Consider the following 25,890-nt stretch of genomic DNA (forward strand, 5'->3'; position numbering starts at 1 on the left):
TTATCTAACATCAAATTTAATTCATTAATTAGTCATCGGGTGGTTGTAACATTGTTGTCATCGAAAAACAGCATGGCAATTAAAACAAAACAATAGTTACACACACACACACACACACACACACACACACACACACACACACACACACACACACACACACACACACACACACACACACACACACACACACACACACACACACACACACACACACACACACACACACACACACATCTCTTGTGTTGTGACTTCTATACCATTCCTCTCTGAATGACCTCAGTTTGAAGGAACAGATTAGTTCTACTCAGATTGACAAGCTAAAGGCTAGTCTGAGCAGGACCAGAGTGATTACTTCAGCCTAACAAGTCCAGTCTCAAAAATATCATAGTGGTTCACGCAAATGCTGTTTAAAAATAAGTTCCTACATTTCAACGCTCACGTGGGCAATGGCAGTGAGACCTGAAGAGGTGTGGTTGAGAGGACCCCCCCCCAATTCTGAATTAGAGCGGTGTCTTGTTGGACATCTGTGCTAGTCGTGGATTGTCCATAATGAACACCGTGTTCAGGGATGAAGATGCCTAGGCACCTTACAAGAGTGATGGAAAAAATCTAATCCTCTAGATACACGAGGATACTTAATCTTTATGGATTGTATTTCTCAGAAAATGAATGATATTTTTAGCCTTGCTAGCAGAATGATTTCATTGATGACACCAGTTAGCATGTTCATGTTGTAATTTGTTGTTAAATATCTATAATCTTATCAGGTTTTATACATTCTAACATTTCTTTAATGACTTTTTAAATGTTCACTTTTCTGATTCAGAGTTTTAAACGTGTAGAATCAGAAGGCATCTCTAGCTTCAGCGGTTTAAAGTGTTCACTGCTGACTGACAAACCTCACATGAGGCCTAAAGCGAGGTTGGTGAACAATGCCTCCACAATCAGAGACCAGGATGATTTAAATCAGAGTCCAGCTGTCACGAGCAGCCGCGTTCCTCCCATTCCTACATGTTCCAAAACCAGCTTCTGTACAAAGTGTATGAAAAACTCAGAGTGTGCCCATTTCCTTTCACCACTCCTAAGCCTGATACTGGAAAATGAATAATAATAACTTCTCCTCCCACGTGCATTTAACTCAAATACTTTCAATTTCCTTTCCTGTAATGTCCACCATGTCATGTGTTTGTGCATCGGTTTTAGGTCTAGTGTTCCTTAGGTTTACATCTAAACTCTGTGTAGATGACACATGGTTTAAAAGGGATATAAACATGTTCTACCGAAAGGTTGATCTAAATGTCAAAGGTTGAAGCCTCTGCTCCGTCTCCTGAAAGTTACGTGATGATTACATAAAAGTTCAGCATGCTTGTAGAGGCACTGGTGCATCTCAGAGAGCAGCGCTCCGGGCTCGGCTCTACTTACGGAGCAGCTAAGTGCACCTCCTGGTCAGGAGAGCTCAAGTTACCTCACTTTAGGTTATCATGATCATGGTGTGTTTACAGCAGGTCACACATAATAATGCATTACTGACATCTATTATATTGAGAATATGATGTGCAATGGTCAGTCTGTTAGAGCCAACACAACCTGTTGATTTAACAGGTTTATGTTGACTTATTTCAACGTTTGCATTAAGACGCCATAGTTTTTATTCCTATCTTATCAGTTCTGCTGCAAGAACTCCATCTATCAAAGTTTGATGTCCAGATCAGGTCATGAACTTTGTGGGGTTGTTGAATATAACTTTGAGGCATATAAGCAGTTCTGGGTGCTCCCTTAGAGCCATTTTCTGGTTTTTTAAAACTCAATTCAGAGATTAAATCAGAGAAAAACAGCTTGTTCCTGATTTAAGGAAGATTAAGTTCCTCTCGTCGTGAGCGCCTCAACAATTATGTAACTTAATGAGGCACACTGGGAGGTTGGCAGCACGTGTCGGTGAGAATTTGAGGCACGCTGCACCTAATTTAGGGTTCATTTACTTAAATTTGGGTTTACTAAGCTACCAGTTGAGTTAAATAAGCTCAGAAGCTCCACAACACCAGTGTCTGCTCAGATTTGTTAAACTGATGGTTTAATCCAATTTTACCCAAGTTGAGGAAGTCATCAAACCAGCTAGAGCTGTGTCCACTAATGGGGGTAGGGGTGTTAGGTTGGAGGGAGGCTGGGGCAGTAGATGAGATGGATCATCATTTCTGTTGGGATATCATATAAATGTTTTTGGCTTCAATGAGGAGATTAACACCACCCTTTACTGATGCCACTTGATGGTTTGGATTAGCCAAGATTACCACCAGGAAAGTTCTAACATGTTTGTTTGTTTAGTCCAAACCCTTTTCTAGTGATCCAACAGAACACACCTGGACTTGTCCTGTTCTGGTCTGGTCTCATACCCACTTACGTTAATGTGGTTTTACAGGTTAATGGTTTGCTGCCAGATAGACAGAAAGTATCTGGTTCCTGTTGAACCGGTCCGATTCATCCGCCTGGATCCTACTCCCATTGTTTAAATCTCAGTATTCATGCAGCTACTGCTGCTGTGGTTTCACAGTTTTGATTTATAGAAGCAATATTTTTAAATTTCCTGTCTAATGGTTTTAGTTAGAGTGTTTGTGTGGAACGTAGCAGCAACAAACAGAAGTCTGGGTATTTATGACATTATAAAGTTTATACAGGGATAGTTTATAACTTTGAATATGTGTGAGTGTGTGTGTGTGTTTGTGTGAATGTGTGTGTGATTGAGTAAGTTCTGCTCTTGTGTACCTGTTTTGATTTTGTTCACCCTGAAGAGACCACACCCTCTGGTTCTGGCGCTCCAGATCAGTAAACTAGATAACAAGACACCACATGTGAAGCTGAAGGTTATGTTGACTTACTTTATTTAGTCAAATCTTGCTTGCAAACGGCATCAGTGACCCTAAAGCATTCATTTTAACGGGAGACTAGGTAGTTTAGGCTAGCACCCCCTAGTGTCCGTTTGAGGAACCAAAAGCAAAACCCATCTTCTCGCCGTGCGTTCGTCCTTTTAACACTTTAATCTAACAGCTGAAATGTTTCCCCAGCCTTGTTTAGTGTCTAGAAGAGTGAGTCAATAAATTAAACAAATCAGCTGGATTCATGATCTAAAACCTGCAGGAAACGTGCTGGAAGCAGACCGCAGCGCCAGGTATGTCAGCACAATGTAATCAGTGAGTTGAGTTCAGTTCATTATGCCAAAGGTAAAGGTTTCTTATGTAAGGAAACCCATCAGATTGCATCGAGCCACAGACTTGTGTCAGCATCTTTAAGGCAAAGCCCATACAAAGCAAACAAATAGAATAGAATAGAATAGAACAGAATAGAATAGAATAGAATCCCACAGTGGAGAAATTCACTTGCTACTGCAGCACATACACTTACAGAAAAGGAAGAAAAAAATAATAAGATTAAACGTAAACACACAAAGGCAGTAAGCTGTTGTTGTAACCTTCAACCACTAAAATGAATAAAAAGAAAACTTGTGTTTCCAGAACTATGCAGCATAAGAGACACAGACCCATAGTACATCTGGTGTTGCACAAGTATTGAACACATACTGAGTATTGCATTGATGTTATTGTGTACCAGGATAATGCCAGTACCAGTTAAAATGAGGACTTATGCACTCTTACTGCAGAGGGGATGAATGACCTACAGTAGCATTCTGTTTTACATCTGGGATGTCTCAGGCTGCCTCTGAAGGAGCTGTCCATAGTCTCCAGAGTGGAATGCAGTGGGTGGGAGGGATTTTTCCAAGATGGAGGTAATCTTCACCACCTTTCACACAGGTGTTCCTTTCACACATCTCCCCAACTGAATCCAGTGGGCAGCCCAGAACCGAGCTAGCTTTGTTAACAAGCTTGTTAAGTGTCTTCGTGTCTCGGTCAGAGCCGTCTGCGCCCCAACAGACCACAGCAGAGTGGATAACAGAGCCAACATGAAGTGATAAAAGGATTTTAGCAGATTGGAATTAATTCCGAAGGAACCATTTCCTTTCTTTTACTGGTGATGGTGGTTACGCTTATACCAGCCCACAAAGTCCATGATTGATCTGCACCCCACACACTGTACAACATGCTTTCTATGTTGCCCTTTTAAACACCAGTGCTTCCCTGCTGCCATGCACCTGACTTGAATGAGTGCTTAACAGGCATCTGCAGCACTTGATGACCTCCTGAAGAGGCAATGTAAATCAGGCGTGCTGAAGCAGACACATGGAAGATGTGCAGGCCAGTGTGTCCTGAGGACCAGGGTTGGGAAACACTGCTCCAGGTCATTCCCCTCAGACACACAGCCGACAATGGCCGAGTCATCAGAGAACTTCTGGAGGTGACAGCTGCTGGTGTTGCAGCTGAAGTCCGAGGTGTAGAAGGCGAAAAGGAAGGGAGCGAGCACCGTACCCTGTGGAACTCCAGTACTACACACAACCACCTCAGATGTACAGTTATGCAGCCTCACGTACTGTGACCTTTTGCTGTGGTAGTTGATGTCCATGCAGTCAGACGTTTGTCCACTCCTGCACCCCTCATCGTCTGCAGTAATAGACACAGCTGGACGGTGTTGAAGGCATTTGATTCATATGCAAACTGCTGTGGGTCTATCTCTGGGCTCACCACGGAGTGTAGGTGGGTGAGCATGAGTCTCTCCATGGTCTTCATCAGATGGGCGGTTAAGCAACTGGGGCTTGAGAAGACACACACACACACACACACACACACACACACACACACACACACACACACACACACACACACACACACACACACACACACACACACACACACACACACACACACACACACACACACACACACACACACACACACACACACACACACACACACACACACACACACACACACACACACAAGTTCATTTTCATATTGTGAATTGATCATTTTTGGACACATAGTGGTGTTGTGGTTAACTTTGTCATCCAATAGTAAAAGTGGGGAGTTTGCATGTATGTTAGTGCTTGTGTGTGTGTGTGTTTCCTGTATGTTTCCTCCCACAGTCCAGTAATGGGTCACTTGATTATTCTGACAACATTTTGTTGAAATCAGTTTCTAGTCAGTCTAAATCCTCCGGCCGAGGTGCAGACATGAAGCGTTCATGTTCAGCTCTTTGTGCCGTAGGGTTGTGCAGCTGCCTCTTAAGAGAGTTTCCACAGTGACGCAGAGCTGTGGGAAGGGTGATTATGGGTAATGCTCTGGTTTGATTTGTGGGGGATATTGTTTTTACTACAGAAGCAGCTGCAGTAGATGGGGAGTGCTGAGATTTGATTATGTCCACATTTTCACCCATAAAGGTGTCGCTGCATAAGAAATTTAAAATGGCCAGTGCATTTTGATCTATATAACACATTGTCTTTTGGTCTCGACAGGTTGATGAACACAGAAAACAACTTGGTACAGACTCGAGAGGAGGAGGGTGTGTCGTTTGAGCGGACGCTGGTGGCGTCGGAGTTCATCGACTGGCTGCTGCAGGAGGGGGAGATGCCGACCAGGGAGGAGACCGAGCAGCTGGGACGGCGGCTTCTAGAACATGGCATCATTCAGCACGGTGAGGAGGAGGAAGGTTACACGGTTTAATGTTTAGGAACCTAGCATGTCAACAACAAAACGACTAATCTGTTGTGGTAAATCAGTGCAGAGTTGGACAAAAGTTCATGCTTTCTCCCTAACGGTGATGGTTTAGTGACTAAATAACATTTCTCCTAGTTTTTCCGCATTATACAGACGTAATGTTCGAGTTTCAAATAAAACTACATCTAGTTTTAGAAAATGCTTTTCCTTCTGCTTCCTCCGGCCTCAAACAATGTCCCCCAAAGGGATGAGAGTCTGGCTTGGGCCTTGCTGTTGACAAATTGATCATCTGTAAAAGACTCTTGAGGAAAGTAAATATGGTTCTGAGTCCGGTCCCGGTTCGTGTGATCCAGTAAGATATCTGTGCTGGCACATCCGGTTCTCATTAACCCAGAAACCAGAACATTTCGAGCTCTGTGCTTCACATGCTGCTGCTGCTGCTGTTGCTCTAAATATAACCCAACTCCTTGTCAGATTGGGAGTTGTAGCATAAAAAGACCCACTTTATAATTTAGCGTCTTGTTCAGAGTTCTGGGCTAAAACACCTAAAAACATAAATTAGGTTAATTTAATCTCTGGAAAGAATCTGAATATTTTAAAAATAGAAACAGTGTTACTTTGGTTCCTGAACCTCATTAGAGCTCCTTTAGGATCCTGGCTAAGCTAAACTGGCACACGTACTATCTTTTTTTTATTTTTATGTCATGATTTGTCCCTTTTCAAGAGATACACATACGGACATACATACATTAGTAGATGGCAGAATTGAGCGGTTTAGCGATGATTAAAACTTTTGAGAGTTTAAGTTATGACTTTTATCAGTCCAGAATCAATATAGACTGCCATAAAAAATACCTAACGCCAGGCCAACGTGGATTAAGAGTCAAATAAATAGTTTTGTAAAATTCAAACAGGAGTTTGAACCACAAAGACACCAAAACCCTTTTCAGATAGACATTCTGGAACATTTGCGGACAATTCAATCCGGTTTTAAACCAGAACTGTGTTTTCAGACACACCACTTTTGTACCGGAACTTGTCCTTTCGGCTGCCTTCACACAGCAGGAAAAAGTTCCAGATGTCGGGGGGGTGGGGGGTGGGTGGGGGTCGGACTTATGTTAAGCATAATTCTGCGCACACGATGATGCATAAGAGACCTGGATGATGAAGCTCAATGGTTAAAGGAATCACTGAAGCGGTGTGAAGCGCTCCGTCGCGCGTCTGGACGGTACCGTAGGAGGCGAGCTGCCATTGTTTGCCGCATGCTACAGGAGCGAGCTATCTAGGTGCGCACAGCGTCCCCTGGTCCCCTCCTCCCCCTCCTCCCTGTCCGGAACTCACCAGTCTGAAGCAGCAACCTTGTCCGTAACAAGTCCGGACCTGTTACTAGGGGCTTCGTCCGGTTTAATTACGGAAAACGTTATCCGGATGTTTGTATTCAGACACAAAGGTCTTACGGACAGAGTCCGGAACATTTCCGTTTTTCATGGCTTGTCTGAAGGGGGCTCAAGGGAAGTTATCACTGGATGCACCTTGAGGGGTCAAAGTTGCCATGTTTTATTTGCTTTCCGTAAGTTTTGCCTTCATTCTGCCATCTTTACCCACGCTGACTTTTAAAAAAATCAAAACAAGACTCAGGCGAGTTTTCCCTTCAGAAGATAAAACAGTGCAAGTCATTCAGAAACTGAGCCAAAACGAGAACATGCTTACAAAGCTAATTAATGTGTGTTGTTGAAAATATTGTTTTTGGTAATTATTTTAGAGACTCTGAGCTGTGTTGCTCCTTGTTTTTAACAGATGGGCAGTGCCTCTGCGTTGTGTGCAGAGTAATCAAACACATTACCTGCAGGTGTGAAGGATGATTGCTGCCTCTGTTGAATCAGACTAATTACAGACAATATTACCAGCTGCTGTTTGCATGTCCCACTTTTATAAAAGCACCTTTCACTTCCTGTCTGAGGGTGAGTTTAAACAAGTTGGACTTTGACCTGCAGGTATCTTTTCCTGCTCTCGTACGGTTCATTAGCGACCACTTTTGTAGGAAGTTTCTCCCGAGCGGCTGCCTAAATGAGTTTTTGCAGATGTCACCACATGACAGAAAAATGGACTTGGATCTAGAGTGTGATGAGATTAGACTGCTTAGAAGTTACATGGCTTCATTGCTGAAGGGTTTATTTTCTCTAAAAGCAGGTTGGAAGAAAAAAGACTCATTTCTGGTGATTCAATGTTTAAATTTCTTCTTGTTAAATGCCAAACTGCACTGACACTTCATCTTTTCATGTAGATGCATCCTAATGGAGAACTATAAAGGCTTCCTTCACCAAAACTCTGTTTTACAACAATAAATAAAGTGATTCCAGAACCTCCAACAAAAGTAAAAGTTTCTCTGTTCTCTCACGCCCAGCTTGAGGGGGAAAGATGGTTTAGGGAACAAACTACTTGGATTATGCAAACTTAGGAGAAATTCAGAGGTTACATTTTACTACTCAACTTCAGGAAGGAAAAAAAGTCTTTAGAGAAAATGACAAATGTGTTGTAAAGACCAGTCGTCATGTGATTCAGCTTTTTCTGCTCCTCCGTCTCTTCTGGGCCCTCAATGAGTCCATCTGTTCTCTTGTTTCTCATTCACTTCCTGTCCTCAAGCTCCAAGCAGCTGCTGCAGAACTGAGCAGCTCCAGAGCAGAAAAATGTAGAGACACACACACACACGCACACACACACACGTACATTAACAGGTCTATTAGCTTTCATTTCCACATCCGTTTCTAACTTCCTAATACAAAACCTCCTCATTACCTCATGTCTGTTTTTATGATTATTCAGTCACCAACAAGCATCACTTTGTCGACGGACTTCTTCTCTACCAGTTTCGCATGAACTTCCGGCGGCGGCGGCGTTTGATGGAGCTTCTTCAAGAACGCAGCCGCAGCATCCCTGAGAGTTACGACAGTCCCTTCTGTCTGCGTAAACAGCACTCGGATGGAGGGAACACCAGCTTCCTGTCAGGTACATATATGGACATGTAAAGTAACGAGTTGCTTTCTACTCCTCTGCCCTACTGGTTGAAAGTGGAATTACAACTGCCGTAAACAACCTTGCTGCAGCCTGCTGTAGCTAATACTAACAATGAGCTAAAAATAGCATGAGCCAACTAGTACTTATATAAACCAAGAAGTAAAAGAGCCACACTATTGGAACTGAAAAAAAAAATTATATTTTTCCAGCAGCAACAAAGCCAGGTCACCATCAGTCCGTGATTTTGTAGCTTCCTTTAGCTCCTGCTAACTAGTGTAGGGTGTGTCGATGTTCACTCTGGTTCTTAACCTCCAAAGTTATTACTCTCTTATTTGTCCTTCCAGGCTCCACCACGATCCCAGCAGAAGCAGCTAACTTCTTTTTTTCTTCTTCTTGAGCTTTTTATTGACGATCGGCAAACTGAAAATGCTAACCACTAGCATCACAGCTAACAGCTGTGAAGCAGGCAAAGAGTACCTCTTAGGACACCTACCGGCTCCACAAAACAATCAAGTGCAGTCTTTGGTCAGCTGAGGGCTGCAGAGTGGTGTCAGATATAAAACTGGCCATGTTTCTAACTCAACAATCACTGAGATAAATGATAAAACTCAAGCTTAACGGTGTGGATGACTGAAAAAACAAATTCTAATGATTATTTCTGATTATAATTAGTCACTGAGTTTTTCACACAGGCTACCCCTATCTCATTAGCATTAGCTTCTGATAGAAAGTAGAAGATGAAATGCTAGGATTTGACAAGTCTCACATATCTATGTCACACTGTCGTGCCCGCCCACAGGAGGGCTTTTTAAAACATTTTGCAGCAAGGAGAGAGAGCGGAGAGTGTCTTTGTGGTGGTGACTTAGCAACATGGCTTAAGACATTCTGTTAGCCAATCAGAGGCAAGGTGTGTGCATATCATTAATAATAATGAGCAGTCCTGATGTTTAAGACCACCTCTGCACCAGCTAACTTCTGCATCTCAGAACAGGAGCATCATAGCTTTTTTATTTTTCTAATGACTCATAAGGCTTTGATTTACTCTAGAGAACACTACAAATGTATTGAATAAATGAGTGAATCACACCTTTAAAGTAGAAAAAAACAATCTGTTGTTAAACAGGAAGGACATCTGTTGTCTTATTTGGAAGCCATGTTTAAAAGCCGGAGATTATCTGTGTTTTTGACACGTTTACTTCATGTTTTTTATTGTTTGTCGACTCCGATCCATGAAAACGGACACTGTAATAATTCTGGTGGGCTGGACTCATGTTCCTGTTATAAGGTTACCAGGGCAGCTCTGTTTGTGTTGCTAGGTGGACTCTCGACTCTTTATCACATCTCCAAAAGGACGTTTCTCAGCTGTAGTTGCTTGTGGTTACTTTGGTATTCACTCTTTAATCAGAAAAGTTTGAGTGTGTAGGAGTTTGACAGAAATAATCTCTAGCATCTACTGTTGTTGTTGAACACTTGTGGAACATGCTTTTATTGTGAAAGGGGTTTCTTTGCTCATAGTTGCTTGTAAACAAAAAATAAGATGCATCATAAAAGTGGAACTGGGTTGTTTGAATCAGCAAGTCGTGGTGGAAAAAGCAGCAGTGGAACAACAAATGTTTTCCGTCTAGCCAGTCGTGATCAGTTGAATCTGGGAAGGAACTCATGTGAAATCAAACCTATTTTAGAAGTTTCAGGTAATTCTGTAGCAGAATTTATTATGAAAAGCTCATAAAGAAGTGAAATGACTGATAAAAGCTGCCAATGCAAAAGCATTTGTAACAAACAACATCTTACATGAAAACGTGAGGTTCATCAGGAATATCGCCCACAGCTGATGGAATTCCTCATTACAAACACGGAGATTCTGGTGCAGCTAGTGAGGAACGCTGCTCTGCTTTGGGACTCAGACGTAAACATCTGGCTAGGTGGATTTCATAAGCAGCTACTTCTGCACCTTTCAAAATGTCTTCATAATATTTTTATTTAGTCCGATATGATGCTGAGTCATTGAGCGTGTCTCGACGTTGGCTCATTCATCTTTATCGTAGCTAAAGATCAGAGCTTCACATAACAAAAGAACTAGCTCCAAGTGCAGTTGTTGTCATTTTGAAACCGTAAAAGGTGAAAGATTCCTAATGTGATCTTATGCACAGATCTAAGTCTTCTTCTGAAACAAAGGCAGAGCAGCATTTTTATTTGAGTAGAATGAATAAAATACATTTAAAAAGCTGCAGGTCAACCGTTCTACAGTAGCCCTAAACCAGGGATTCCCCAAGTGTGGTGTGCGCACCCCTGGGGGTGCGCGAAGTGTAATGGCTGCGGAGCTCAGAGAAGTCTGTCATATGTCACCATTAGCGTAGCCAGAAACTCATTTGTGGGCGGGCCTAAGAAAAAGTAATGCAATTGAAAACAAGTGTATTTTGCACGCGCGCGTGCCCTAGCTTCATAATAACAATGCGCCGAGCTTCAGCACTCTGGCCTGTGCACGCCGATATGTTCCGTATTTGATCATTTTTAACGGTGTTGGAGGAATCTGAAGGTGGTGAGTCATTCTGGCAGATTGTAATTAACACCTGTCTCATGCAGCTGTTCTGACGTTGTAAACCTCACACACAGAACATTGTGGATGTAACTAAATAAATCAAGAAATGATTCCCATTCAGGCTATTGACAGCGCGCTGAAGATCTGAAGTTCAGAGTGCGTCTGTCAGAGGTCAGACGCGTTCCAGCGGAACCACGGCTCACGGGTGCACATGTGAGCACATCTGGGCTGGGCAGAAGTAATTTTACAACATTGGTTTAAATAGCGCCAATAACGAGACGCGGTGACTTCAGCGGCTCATGGAGCTGTGCCGCACACACACACACACACACACACACACACACACACACACACACACACACACACACACACACACACAGATTCAATAAGCGCACACGCTGCGCAAACTCCGGCGTGCCGTCAGACTGAAGACAGAAATGAGCTCTGCCTCACTGTAATAAAAACTTTTAAGAGGTTTTATAACATTTTTCATTCCAGGTCATATTAAGATATTAGCTTCTATTTTGGGATGACGTATTAAAGTCTGGTCCGCTCCAGCCAGTGACTCTGAACCTGACTACAACTCCCGTTACTGCAGCATTTGTTATTCCTGTCCGCGTGGCAGCGGATCGCAGATTCAGCCACACCATAAAATAGCAAAAAGTCTGTCTGAGGCAAAAGTGAACTTCATGATTACGCACAAGTAGGTGGCCAGTTCAGGTTTACGCAGAGCAGAAAGAAGGAGAGCGCGCTGGCCGCACAGGTTAAACGTTCCTGCTTTTAGAAAACCGTTAAATTGCATTATTTATGTGCTACCTGGGCACTCTAAATATTTATTTAAAATGAAATCAAAGGAAATTGTAATGGTATCGAATGCTTTTTAATTACTATTTAAAAAAGTGAAAGTGATGGGGAAAAAGGTTGATCATATTTTTTCAACCCTGTCTGTTTAGCTTGACGTCTGATATATATATATATATATATATATATATATATATATATACATACATATATATATATATATATACATACATATATATATATATACCGTAAATCCTCTAATACAGGCCCGGGCCTGTATTTGGCTCAAGCTCATCAAGCTCCAGGCCTTTATTGGAAGGAGGGCCAGTATTAGAGGCAGGCCTCTATTTCTATTTGAGCAAAATGAACTAATGGTTCGCTGGAGTTTTTGACAATTAAAATTGTGCCCACATTTTCAAAGTTAAACACATTTCTTTTAACAACGGTAGTTCCTGCTTTAGCCCTCTCCCCCCTCCCCCTGCACAGCGGCCGCATACTCACTGATGCGCCTGCAGCCTCTCGGAGTTCCTGCTGCTCTAAACATTAAAATAATTATTTCATTTTCTGTTCCTCACTTCTGATGACCTTCAATGGTGTCTGTTTGTTGCAACACCAGGTACAAAAACTAACTTGTTTTTATTTGACTATTTTTCTGTCCTGTCTGTTTATTATCTTCCTGCATCTCCTCTCAATCCTAAAGAAAAACTGCTACCTGGCTTCATATATATTCACCTCATGAGTTACCTTTGAACTGCAGTTCTAAAAGATCTACCGACCGCAAAAACAGCGGAGCGCTTGCTGTTTGGCGGCTGTATCAGTGATCAGTGCGTCGGAGGACAAGGTGATGCGCGCAGCGTCCCGCTCCACAGCATGCAGCGAAACACATCAGGCGCAAATAAAAGACAGAAAACATTAAAGGAAATGAACTGACATGAACGATCGCGTGTTAAATTAGTTTTTGAGGTGGCGACACCTGATTGTTACTGTGGCCGTGCTCAGGAGGCAGATCTACCGACCGCGAAAACAGCGGAGCGCTCCCTGCTGTGATCTGTGCGTCGGAGGACAAGTTGATGCGCCCCGCTCCACAGCAGCGATACACATCAGGCGCAAATAAAAGACAGAAAACATTAAAGGAAATGAACCGACATGAACGATCGCGTGTCAGTACCTACGGTCTGGCACTTGAGTTTTACCCCAAAAAGAGAATGTGATCATACGATAATTCAATAGGGAGCGTGGTTTCACAGACGCGGAAGTGATAGCGTCGGTGAAACGCCGGCTGCTCTAGGAAACCCCCGAGCGTTCGAGCGTCAACGAAGTGACACGGAAATGCCGGGCTTTCCAGAAGTAAGTAAGATAACTTACTATGAGCTGATAGTTCGTTGGATTGATCGGTAGGTTGGAAACTCTGATCATGAATCTGAAGAAACGATGACTGAGTGGTGAGCTGGAAAGGCGACTTCCGTTTATAGCCGCGGTTTGTGACGTAGGTGCGACGTGAAGGGAATCCCCGCGAGGGGCATGCTGGGAGTCCCTACTTCGCGGATTTTCACCTATCGCGGCCAGGTCTGGAACGCATCTACCGCGGAGGGATTGCTGTAGTTCATACACCCCCTACTGCTGCTCTCCAGAGTGTTCTGCAGCATAATCAACACGTTCTCTTTGAACTTGATAGTGTAATGACCTGGCTGGGGTTGTAAGCCAGGTGCATTCTGGGTATTGTGTTATATGTGTTTCCTATCGTTCTGCTAGTTCCTATGTGCTGATTTGCTTGTTGTGTGAGTGTTATGTAAGCCACAGGGAAGGTGATGTGTGTTCTGTGGAGCGGGTTGAATTAGCATGGTTAACTGACACCATGACTCTGTGTGGTAGGAGCATGATAGAGGATCGTGTCTGTAGCATTACAAAGCATTGAAGAAAAGGCCTAAAAAAGGTCTGTGTGAACTTCTACTGCCTCCTGCTGGTTGATTTGGGGACTACAACCCTGCCGCTGGGACGCTCTACTTGCTTGTTACCACATGCCATCCGGCCACAATAAGAGACCGGCCTTTATTTACCTCCGTTGACTCAGACACCGGCCAGAATTGGAGACCCGGCCTTTAATTGAATACCGGCCTGTATTAGAGGATTCACTATATATATATATATATATATATATATATATATATATATATATATATATATATATAAACACTGTTCATATATAGCCATGCCCTGATGTGGGGCTGGGGGGTGCGTCGACATGGTCGGGAAATAGAAGGGGGTGCGCGGCTAAATAAGTTTGGGAACTGCTGCCCTAAACGGACAAAAACGTTAGAGCAGGATTTGGGATTAAATGGAAATTCTGTTTTTGTTGCAGGTTTCTTAAATATCACTATATCCAACACATTAGACTAGGGCTGCAGCTATCCAATATTTTTGTAACTGAGTACTCAAACAGCACCAGAACCGCTCACGGCGCATGTGCAAACATGGCTCGCCAGTTATTTCCCTATTAACACACGCCCGTTTTAATTTCTACACTTTTTCTTCTCACACAATAACAAGGATTGTCGAGAAAGCATGTTTGCCGTGGTTATGTCAAATTATACTGATCACAAAACATTTATTTACTTTATTTTGTTTTCCTCTCATAAATACCCGTGTCCTCCAGCAGCAATCCCGAGGGACAACAGACGTCAATAACAACACAGTAAAAAGTCTGACGTGTTGTAAAAACTGCTATTTTTAGCACGTTTTAAGTCCTACGTGTTGCTACCAGATGTACAGTGTGAGCTGAAACTGAGTGCTACAAATGAAAAAGTCACACAGTGTCTGCAGAACATATAGAAATACAGGCTAAAGTGCATTACCTTGTAGAGGCTCCGAGTCCGCTTACAGAAGTGACATTTACACGTGGATGTTTCCTGGTCAGGTGCTGCAGCACCGGGGATGTGGTGTCGTGGTAGGCTAAATCCATTTTACAGTATTTACACTGGACTACGTTTTCTGCCTTACGACGTGAGAAATGGTCCCACACCTTTGACATTTTCTGTCTTTTTCGCACTCCACCGGGGTCCACGTTGTCCGCCGTGGCTTAAGAGAAAGTTAAGTTACATTTGCTACTCACTTGTGCATTCAGTGCAGTGTGCATGTGCGTCACTTATTTCGGTCCGGGTGAAACGTGACCCCGGGCGATTGCAAAGCCAACCAGCAGCCGGCAGAGTCCTGAGGGATATCAGCGGCAAGCCCACAGGCCCGCCCGCAGCCTCCCACTCCCAAGCTGGCCGAGCCCGGAACCCAGCAACCCGGGACCCAGGGGCGACTACCCCCGCCGGGGATCCAATAGAGTCCAGGGACTCAGATCCCACCAGGCCTTGTCTAAAATGTTTAGAGCTCCAACTAATCGTCCTAAAATTTCATTAGAAAATACAAATTTTCAGAAAAGGAACTTGAGGCTTTCTCCTGCAGCAATGACTTGTGGGTAATGCCCTTGCCCGAGGTCCGCATCGCTGCGGACTTGGGTGAAGTGCAGATCAAGGTTGCAATGGGGGCGTGGTCAACTTCCGCACTTGAGAATCGGGACACCCTACGCACTTGCACCCAATGGCCGAAGGACGCGAAGGTGCAAGTGCAAGTATTGGGATTGGGCCTTGGACCCACTCCCATGTATTTTAGAACAGAATTTTAAGGTAACTTGTTATGAAACAGTCAATATTTTTCTAAAACTGGGCATCTTTTTTATTAATTTACAACATTTCGATGGATATTTTCAGAGATTAATGGTAAAAACTACACAATGTCACTTAAAAATTGACAAACATTTCTGAATGGACTGGTTCGTTTCTTTTTTGGTAATCTATAAATGTTCACTTGGAGTCATTTTCCATTCCTCATGATGTGTTTCCTTCCTCTCCTTTTGCCTCCTCCCAGTGAGTCCCACTAAAGAGATAAAGGTGTTGGTTGGCGCTCGGCGGAGCAGCATGAGCAGCAGCTGTGGCAGCAGCGGTTATTACAGCAGCAGTCCCACGCTCAGCAGCAGTCCACCTGTTCTCTGCAACCCCAAATCTGGTAGGATGAAACGGATCCGGCCTCCCTCTGCTGCTAATAACGCCATGGGACTCTAGAGTCACATTTTCAATCCTTTTTATTCTTTTTTCAACCCAGTTATATTGATATTTTAAACAAAAGGTGAACCAGTCATGAAAGATTTTTAAATTTGATTCTGCAGCAAGTAATGATTACATGTTTAACATTAGCTCATCATTAGAAACCTCATTTATCCACGTGTGTGTGTGTGTGTGTGTGTGTGTGTGTGTGTGTGTGTGTGTTCTGTGTGTAAGAGGTTTTTCTTAACAAGAGTCTCTTTGTAACAACCACTCATGCATTAAACAGGAAAACAAACACACACACATACACGCATTGGTAGTTCCCTTTCTTCTCATTTTTTTGTCACATGATGTGAAGATCTGCAGTCAAACCACAGTCAGGAGGAGCTTCTTGTCTGATCCTGTGTGATGTTGGATGAAAGAGCCTTGCTGCTGACGTGAAGCAGAAGTGACATTTCATACAGAATTAAACACGTTTCAGGTCAGGGAGATGAAGAAGCTTTAGTCGCTCTCTTCTGAAACACAAACCAGGTTCAGACCAAAGGTATTTTTATGCAAGCATAACAGAAAAAGTGGTTCAACAAAAATAAGGAAAAAAATCCAACGAGAAGTACAGAAATACCTTTTAAGTGTAACAGAAGCGTGAAAGAAACTCATGCTGTCTCGTCTTTACACGTCGCCTTTGCTCGTGAGGCAGGCCCCACGCCTCCACTCGTTTAAAGACACACTTTTACCAACCGGCTGTTTCCCGTTGAGTCACAAGTCAGTCTTGGCTTTATTGGGATTTTAGTCTTTTATTGTCTTGCATTTTCTAAGTTCACTTTTATTATGACTTATTTAACTTTTTGTTATTGTCTTTAATATTCTTTTACTATGTTTTAGCTTCATTGTTTCCTGAAAGTGTACAGCACCATGGGCTGGTACAAAGGTAGTGGAAGGTGCTATAGACGTAAACCATGATGGTGATTTTACAGAATCAGTTAAAATATTATAATTCATTTAGATTAATAAGTCTGAGTAACACTTTGTATACATGGAGATGTGGTAATCATGACAGACACACACACACACACACACACACACACACACACACACACACACACACACACACACATACATACACACACACACACACACACATACACACACACACACACACACACACACACACACACACACACACACACACACACACACACACATACACATACACATACACACATACACATACACATACACACACATACACACATACACACACACACACACACACACACACTTTTTGAGGAAGCAGTGCGCCTTAAAGCTGTCAGCATGTGATCCACACACATTATCTACATGCATCTGTATTTTTAACCAAATGTAAGAATTAAATGAAACTACCTATTAAATATTAGTTTTTTTTGTAGTTTGTGTGTACGCAGGCACACACACACACACACACACCATTAAACTTTAATGAAGCAAGTAAACAGGCCCGTGTGTTTGTGTGTTTCCAACAGTTGTGAAGAGACAAGTGAGTCCAGAGGAGCTGCTGACACCAGGAGGACCTTTTGTAAAGAAGACATTCACTGTAGGAAAACACACACACACACACACACACTTATTCATGAATACATGTAAGGAGGGCAGTAGTTTCCTGTCGGCCGTTGATCTGCTGCGTCTGCTTGTCAGATTGTCGGGGACGCTGTGGGCTGGGGCTTTGTGGTGCGGGGCAGTAAACCCTGTCACATCCAGGCCGTGGACCCCGGTGGACCTGCTGCTGCTGTGGGCATGAAGGTGAGGCCACTGACCGCTGATTATTTACGTAAGACCGTTGGTTCATTTTCAACATAAAGATTTCCAGAGCAGTTTGAGCAGAAACAGAAAAGAGGAACAGATTTTTTTGGTGAGGAGGAGGAGGTAAAGAAAAACACAGAGAAAAAAACAAGACAAGAACTGCTGGTTCTGCTGCCACAGCTGGCATGTCAACATGAGCCACAGCTAGGAATGCTGGGAATGTACAGAACAGGGACTTGAGCCACAACATGGGAAAGGAGGAAAAACGAGTTGAACTCAGCAACCTTTAAACTCCCCGGGTTAATATGAGTTAAAGGTGAAGAGGTTTACGTATCAACAACTAGGGTTAACCTTTGGCTCCTGTTACCATGGAGATGTAAACACGTGGAGACCCTTGTTGTGGATGTTTCTGGACACACATTACTACATTTATAATGATTTTCTTTCCCAAACTGAATCCTAAGAATTTGGATGAATAAATCTGCTCACATCGTCAGAGGCAGGTGAGATTCCACCTGTGCTGACATGCGTGTCTAGGAAGGTTACTGCAGCTTCATCTCAGCTGAGTAGTTTTACTGATGCTTAATAACTCAGACACACACTGGAGAGGAGGGATCACCGGCTCTGCTAAGGGTTGAGTCCAGGCGAAAGGCCACGGAGACGGCTTCACCTACTGATCCTCAGAGTGCAGGTTGTAAAATCATCAGCAGGCTTTCCTCACACTCACACACACACTCACTCACTCACTCACTCACTCACTCACTCCTCACATATACATGCACGCACGCACGCACGCACGCACGCACTCACTCACTCACTCACTCACTCACTCACTCACTCACATATACATGCACGCACGCACACACACACTCACTCACTCACTCACTCACACACACACACTCACTCACTCACTCACTCACTCCTCACATATACATGCACGCACGCACGCACGCACTCACTCACTCACTCACTCACTCACTCACTCCTCACATATACATGCACGCACGCACGCACGCACGCACTCACTCACTCACTCACTCACTCACACACACACACACACACACACACACACACTCACACACATACATAAATACATACATACACACACGTACATAAATACACACACACGTACATAAACACACACACACACACACACACACACACACACACACACACACACACACATAAATGCATACACACACAAATGTAGCATCTTTTGTCTTTTTCAGTTGGTGCAGGAGACATATAAATGTTTATTGACGTGTTTTGGTGGGTTTGTTTGTTGTAAACAGAGATCAGTGTCAGGTCAGGTGATCATGGGTGGGGATTTAACCTCATCTCCTGCACCTGCTCAGATAATATGGGGAATGGAGGAGCGGGTTGCTGCATATTTTTGTTGATCGCTGTGATAATTGTACTTTTTGTTTTTGAGCGCGCTTTCGAGTTAATTGGAGTTATTTTAATAAAGTTTTTGGAAACGCAAGTTTGGAATGGCAGCTGATGTTTGTAAAGAGCACGTCACGCGGCCCGACTCAGCCTCTCGAGCGGCTTTTAGTTTTCCTCTGAAGTCGCGGAAATAGTTTGGGATGGAAGTTCTGTAGCTACGGTAAACTCTGGGAAACCTCTTTATAGAGGCGTGTGTGTGTGTGTGTGTGTGTGTGTGTGTGTGTGTGTGTATGCGGGCGCCTCTCAGAAGGTGGCCCCCTGCAAATGATCTAATCCTGGAAGTTCACTTGTTCAGACCCTCCTGGAGTCTTGTTGTCACCCCCAGGTTGCCAAGCAACCAGTGCACTTGTGCAAGTCACTGCTGCTGGCTGAGACGCGTGTGTTTGTACCTCCCCCGTGGAAACAACTTGTTTTTTGCGTTTAGTTTCAAATCATCCAATTAAATGTGAGTCCACGTTATTTAAATTTATACTTTATTACAAAGGAGCTGATGAATTATGTAACATAATTAATATGTAAACAATTACTTTGGACATTTAGGAGTGAGTGTGTGTGTGTGTGTGTGTGTGTGTGTGTGTGTGTGTGTGTGTGTGTGTGTGTGTGTGTGTGTGTGCACGCACACGCACAACACATATTTCAGAGCTGCAGTTTTATTTATTTTACTCCAAAAACTATTGACATGTTTCATCATCATTTAAATATTTATATAATTTTAAATCAAGGGAGGAAAGAGAATATTAAAAAAGACTTTGGTCTCTTTCAGATGAAAGTTTTCCTGTAAATCTTTGTCCTTTTTTCCCTCAGACAGTGTTTAGGATGATTTTTAGAGCTCTGATTGGGTCGGTCATCACACACTGGTGATATTTGTTCTCCGCATTTGACCAACCTCTGGGGGAGCAGTGAGCTACAGACACGTCTGTGCGCGGGTTTAACCCTCCAGCTAATCCCCTTAATGCTGAGTGTCAAGCAGGGAGGCATTGTGCCCCATTTTTAAGTCTTTGGTCCGACCGTGGATTTGAACCCGCGATCTCCCAGTCTCAGGACACACAGACCACTAGACCACTGAGCTGGTTAGATGAGTGATGCAGGTGTGGTTGTTCTGATGTTCCCAGTGTTAAACAGCCTCAATTACATCTTTATGACCTTGGAGTTCTGGACGGGTTCACTGACCCTTTCTGTGTTTGGTTACATCATGGCCTGGGGATTTCCTGCACTCCTCTTTTATAACTGAACACCTGGAATAAACATTATTTGGATGTTTAGCTAAAACGGTGAAAGGAGCTTTTTTCTCTGAGGATCACAGCTGAGGAGCATCAGTACGGAAATGTGCTGGCTGCAGCAATCATACCGAAAAACTGAGCTTTTCTGTTTCAAAGGGAATCTAAACTAGCCAGTATCAAGTCAACAGCACAACAGATAAAGGGTTGTGTTGGGTGTGTTTGATTCATTCACCTGTGCATTTGTGTGTTATTTATTTATTTATTTATTTATTTGCAAAATCTTCATGGACCACTTCTGGATTCTAATGAAACTCTTCAAAACTAATGATTGGATGTTCATCCACGCGTGGCTGACTTTTGGAATTGAATACAAAAATGTCTGAGTCAGTTTTACAGACATTGGGCAGAAGTTTCCTTCACAACCCGAACTCCAAGTAAAGATATTTAAATGATTTAATATGGAGTCTTTAAGATTTGACTAAAACAGCTTTAACACCGTCATTTGTCAATCTGTGGCTAATCCGATGTGTGTCAATCTTTTGATTTATTTAAGGCTCAAACTTGAAGAACTGATCTTTAGTGTAAAACACATGAAATGACTTATATGTAATAAACATGAAAGCAGTCAGGTTTCCATCGTCTCTCCTGTCTGTCCTCGTGTCTCCAGGTGTGTCAGTATGTTGTGTCCGTGAATGGACTGAACGTCCTCTGCCACGACTACCGGACCGTCAGTAACCTGATCCTGACTGGACCCAGGACAATAGTGATGGAGGTGATGGAGGAGCTGCAGGTTTGACTTGGAGAACGTGGGTTTATGGTTCTTGAACTGGACGGATGGACATGGACGACACGACTCCATCTTTCCTGTTGAGATGAGGCGGATGTTGGAGGACCAGGCTGTCAGTGCCTCCACCTGTGAAGATGAGCATTTTACTTTTAAATGAAACAAGACGACATCTGTAATCCACCTTTTCTTTAAGTCATTCTTGAGGAGAAAACTCCAGTTTTATGGAGAAAACATCCGCAAATTCCTGGTTTGTGTTCTGGATCACGAGGTCGTGATAAAACAGGTCACAGAATCAGAAAGCTGAGAGGATAAAGTCAGCGATAAAACTGAACACATGAATGTTTCATGGAAACACGCAGTGACCTCTACCCCAGTAAGGCAGCAGAACATCACCTGGGTTCATTTACTGCCCCACACTGCCCTCTACTGGACTTTACAGGAAGATGCACATTAGTATGTTTGCATCTATCTGAGGAAAAAAGCTCATTCTGCTCCTGCTGTGTACCAAGTTAGCCCAGAACAGCTAGATGTGTGTTCAGCAGGCTCAAGTAAAAAAGCTAAGTGATAAGCATCATTTTTATGGCTTCATGTATATTCTTAGACAAAATAAATAAATAAATGAACACAAATCTAGGCTTTTAGCAGAAAATCTGATGATCAGACTGAAACATTCTGCTGCACCTCTAAGGAACTGGATTTAAACATTTTAGTTTAAGTAAAGAATCACACATTTATTCATCTATTGATGCAAAAATGGAATTTTTGATAATTCACATGAAAACTTAAGAAATGCAAAAATCATAATAATAAAGTCCAAAACTCTTAATTTAATTGTGTTAATTGAATTCTATTAGAAAACACGTGTTTTGCATGTGTGTGTTAATAAGGACTAAATCAGCTTGAATAGATCAAATGTTGCATCATTTCCTGTTCAGTGGATCAGACTGGTGCCAAGCACACACGTTTATTCTTATTTCTATTAATAAATCATATTTTATTTAGCTTGGCCTTTGATGGACTCAAATATAATTAAAATTCCAGCAGAAGTCCCCATCAGAAAAGTTTTGATGAGTAATCTCCAAACTTTTGCATATTTCTTTGCAATTTCATTCAAAGATCCTTAAATAAAGTCAAAGTGTGATGCCTTCATTTTAACATTATTTGTGCTGGGGTAGACCAATGTATCGGGCCGATATTTGCCCGGTTTTTCCAGTGTGGGAATATTTTAAATATATTCCCACACAAGAGACTTCAACCGCTTCCTAGGTGGAAAGCGGGGGGGGGGGTTTAACCTGAGCTAGTGGTCAAACCGGTTATCCCCGCAACCCTGCCGATGTTATTAGTGACATTTAAGTGTGGAAAAAAGGTGGAAAATGTCCTTAAAATTCAGCAGTACATATCGGCCATCAGCTGACCGGGTGTACTGCAAATCGGTATCGGCAATATAAAAACCGATATCAGTTGACCTTTAATAAGTGCTTAAACATGCTAACATGGAAGAATGTGTGAAGCATTTCTTACTGCTGGTCTAATTCCTAGACGTGCTTGTTTGGGGTAAAACATCCGTGTGTTCATGTTTTAGTTCAGCCTGATAAGATCTGAAATAATGTAGTGGAACAAATGCTGGACAGAAGAAAATACCAGATTTTCTACTCAGTAGCTTTAGGAATAAACTGTTAACGGAAACTGTCTCCAGATTAGTCCAGTTTAGTTTTCTTCCTGTTGGCTCTCTTATTCAGAACAGCATGACTGCTGTAAACATGTTAGGTTTTATTTTTACCCCACAGACAGCTTTTCCTGGTTCTGTTGACTCGCTGGAGGGGAATATCAGACATTATTAATCAATTCAGGCTTTGTAACTGATAAATGACATATTTTCACAAATCTGTGAAGGCAAAGAAGAAATATCAGCAGATAAAGTGACACTAATTATGTCTGCTGTAATTCTGTTAGTCTAGCTGATGGTTCCACTCAGTATGGGTTTGATGTTTCTGTGTTCGTTTATTAAACTCCATCTGTTCTGTGAGAAACTGACTCTGACAGCAGCTCTGGGACAGAAAGTGATAATTAGCAGAAAACAGAAACATGCAGAGTGCTGACCTGTATGATAGGAGGGGTGGTGGTGCTGTGATGGCAGAAAACGGGCTTTTGACAGTTGAAATCATTTAGCCTTAAGTTCTTTAGCTGCTAATCATAGTTGTCGACCATTTGAACTTTGCATCAAAACTTCTGACTATCATTATCTTTATTTCAAGCAGAGATCACAGCGTAACCCATGCAGGTGTGATACTGGAGCTTACTGGTCGGAACAATCCAGTACGATCAGCCAGCTCTGAGCCAAACCCACCAGTTACATCAGGAGCACGTCAGCTTTTAGTTCCTGAAGACAACAAATCCACCCTGCCTTAAACCTGCTGTGTGGAACGGGCTTGTTTGAACTTGTAAATAGCACAGGGACGGTAAAGAATGTGACCACCACCATCGTCCATGTTGTACTGCTGTAGATTTTACAGTTTAGACATTCATAACCAAAGGGACAAATGGCTCTCTGCTCGATGTGAGGCGAGACTTTTCAGGAGCTTTTCTCTGCTTTCAGGGACTGAATGTTGGGTTTCAGGTCATTATAAACTCAAAGGTTCAGCGTTCAAATGTATTAAAGTGTTCAGTGATTCTGAGTCTGTGGCTTCTTTTGTTAGGTCTCAGGTTTGTTTCCTCTGAGCAAAACCTCACCTTTGACCCCAGGTTGGGTTCTCACGTTATTCCCGTGTGATTCACAGGAAATATAAAAGTCATTTTTTTTGTTTTACTATTTTTTCCTCATTAATACATTGCTGTGTGTGTGTGTGTGTGTGTGTGTGTGTGTGTGTGTGTGTGTGTGTGTGTGTGTGTGTGTGTGTGTGTGTGTGTGTGTGTGTGTGTGTGTGTGTGTGTATGCGTGTGTGTGTGTGTGTAGAGGGGATGGGGGCATTACATTTTATGAAATGACACATAGTCTGTCAGAGAAACAAAATAACATTAGAGCACATTTTATTTTCCAGAGTCAAAATTAATGCAACTTAGACCAAGAGACCATTAAAGGCTCAGGAGCCTTTTTAGGTGTTTACAACAATGCATTTTAGTTGACTGGGGTCTTGTTTCATATCACAAGTCCCTCTTTTCCACGAATCCGTACTGACTATGGTTTAGTGTTTCATATATTTAGTTAACACGTTTTCTAGCCTACATTTAAACAGTTTTCCAGGATTTTTGAACATTGTGGAAGGAGTGACACTGGCCTTAGTTGTAGATGTTTATTACCCTGCTTAAACCTTTTGGCCATTGCCTTTCAGAGGAAACCAGTTTGAAAGGATAAATTATTTATGTAAGTTAATGGTTTTAGAATACCACCAATAACCCTTTAAACCAACAATACCATCACAGTCAGTGGAGGCTGTTGTTACAATGATCAACGATTTATTTAACCTCCAGCTCATCTGAGGAAGATGCAGTCAGGGAGATGTTTTTATTAATGCTTCATTCATTATCTTAAAAAAATAAAAAAAAGTAAAAATAAATAAATAAATGTTTCATTCCGTTTCCTTGGTCAGATATTTGCTGCCAGCTCTGGTCCCACATTCACATAAAATCATTTCAGTCCATGAAAAACATGCGCAAAAATTTTTTGTTTGTATCTATTTTCAATAAAGTTTAAGTTTTCAAGCAACGTCATCATCAAGCGACGCCAATGTTATTGCTTTCAAATAAGACCGGTAAGTCGTTTTTTCCTGTGAAGCTTTCAGTATTTACGAGCAGAAAACAACCATTTAGTATTAATGTTGCCATTTAGTTTCGTGTCAGGTTATTTTCTCATCATCACACTATATTAGTTAGCTTTTCTTACGTGAACTCTGGCCGAATGTCATCGTTTTAGAAAATCAAACATGCTAACTCTCAGGGTCAGCTTTTATTTGTGTTGCACCGATTGTAGAGGAAAAACATTAGCAGCAACATTTAGCTTCTAATAAAATGATTAAAATACAATTTAGAATCTGGACACACACGCGCGCGCATGTATACTCGCACGCATGCGCACGCGCGCGCACACAGACACGTACATAAAAGGATGAAGCTGGTGCTCATCTTCACTTGGTGAGTTCATAGATCAAAGGACAGCAGTTGATGACATCACTCTTGGTTGCCACAGACACCAAAGAACAGCATTCGTCAGATCTCAGAGACAAGTCTGTATCTCACAAACACTCGTGACTCCATTCGATACATACTGTTTCTCCTCAGTTTTCTGACTGTTTGGGACAGATAGTTGAGAATTTTGTCACAGTTTTCTCTTCAAACCCGTCAATATTTCACACGTCTTAAAGATGGAGACCACACAAAGTCTTTCTTGGTTTGAAATCGTAGAACGAGGAGTTGAGGTCAATTATGATGAAATAATTGACTTTTCTCCCAACACAGAGGTTCAGGTCAGTGAGGTCAACCCAAAAGCCTCACTGCCTACTAACTGTGGGACTCAGGGCACAGATCAGCAGGAATCTGGTGAAAAGCTCCAAAAACCTGCTTGTAGTCAGGATATTCGTTCCCAGTACTACCGAAGAGAGACAAACCAGTACCAGCCTTC

At 42.5% G+C, this 25,890-nt stretch overlaps 1 protein-coding gene across 2 annotated transcripts in view; it reads left to right on the forward strand.

Moving 5' to 3' along the window:
- The window catches only part of deptor (DEP domain containing MTOR-interacting protein), a 38,619-nt gene extending 17,043 nt beyond the window's left edge, over positions 1 to 21,576 (forward strand). For both annotated transcript variants that reach the window (XM_054740445.2, XM_054740443.2), the window contains 6 exons: positions 5,399 to 5,577; positions 8,424 to 8,606; positions 15,868 to 16,005; positions 17,546 to 17,616; positions 17,718 to 17,822; positions 21,156 to 21,576. In XM_054740445.2, the coding sequence (XP_054596420.2) occupies positions 5,399 to 5,577; positions 8,424 to 8,606; positions 15,868 to 16,005; positions 17,546 to 17,616; positions 17,718 to 17,822; positions 21,156 to 21,284 (805 nt within the window). In that variant the 3' untranslated portion in view covers positions 21,285 to 21,576. The remainder of the gene's footprint in view (positions 1 to 5,398; positions 5,578 to 8,423; positions 8,607 to 15,867; positions 16,006 to 17,545; positions 17,617 to 17,717; positions 17,823 to 21,155) is intronic.
- Positions 21,577 to 25,890: the final 4,314 nt, after the last annotated feature.

The sequence above is a fragment of the Nothobranchius furzeri genome, chromosome 5 (genome assembly GCF_043380555.1).
Source record: "Nothobranchius furzeri strain GRZ-AD chromosome 5, NfurGRZ-RIMD1, whole genome shotgun sequence".
Taxonomy (NCBI): domain Eukaryota; kingdom Metazoa; phylum Chordata; class Actinopteri; order Cyprinodontiformes; family Nothobranchiidae; genus Nothobranchius; species Nothobranchius furzeri.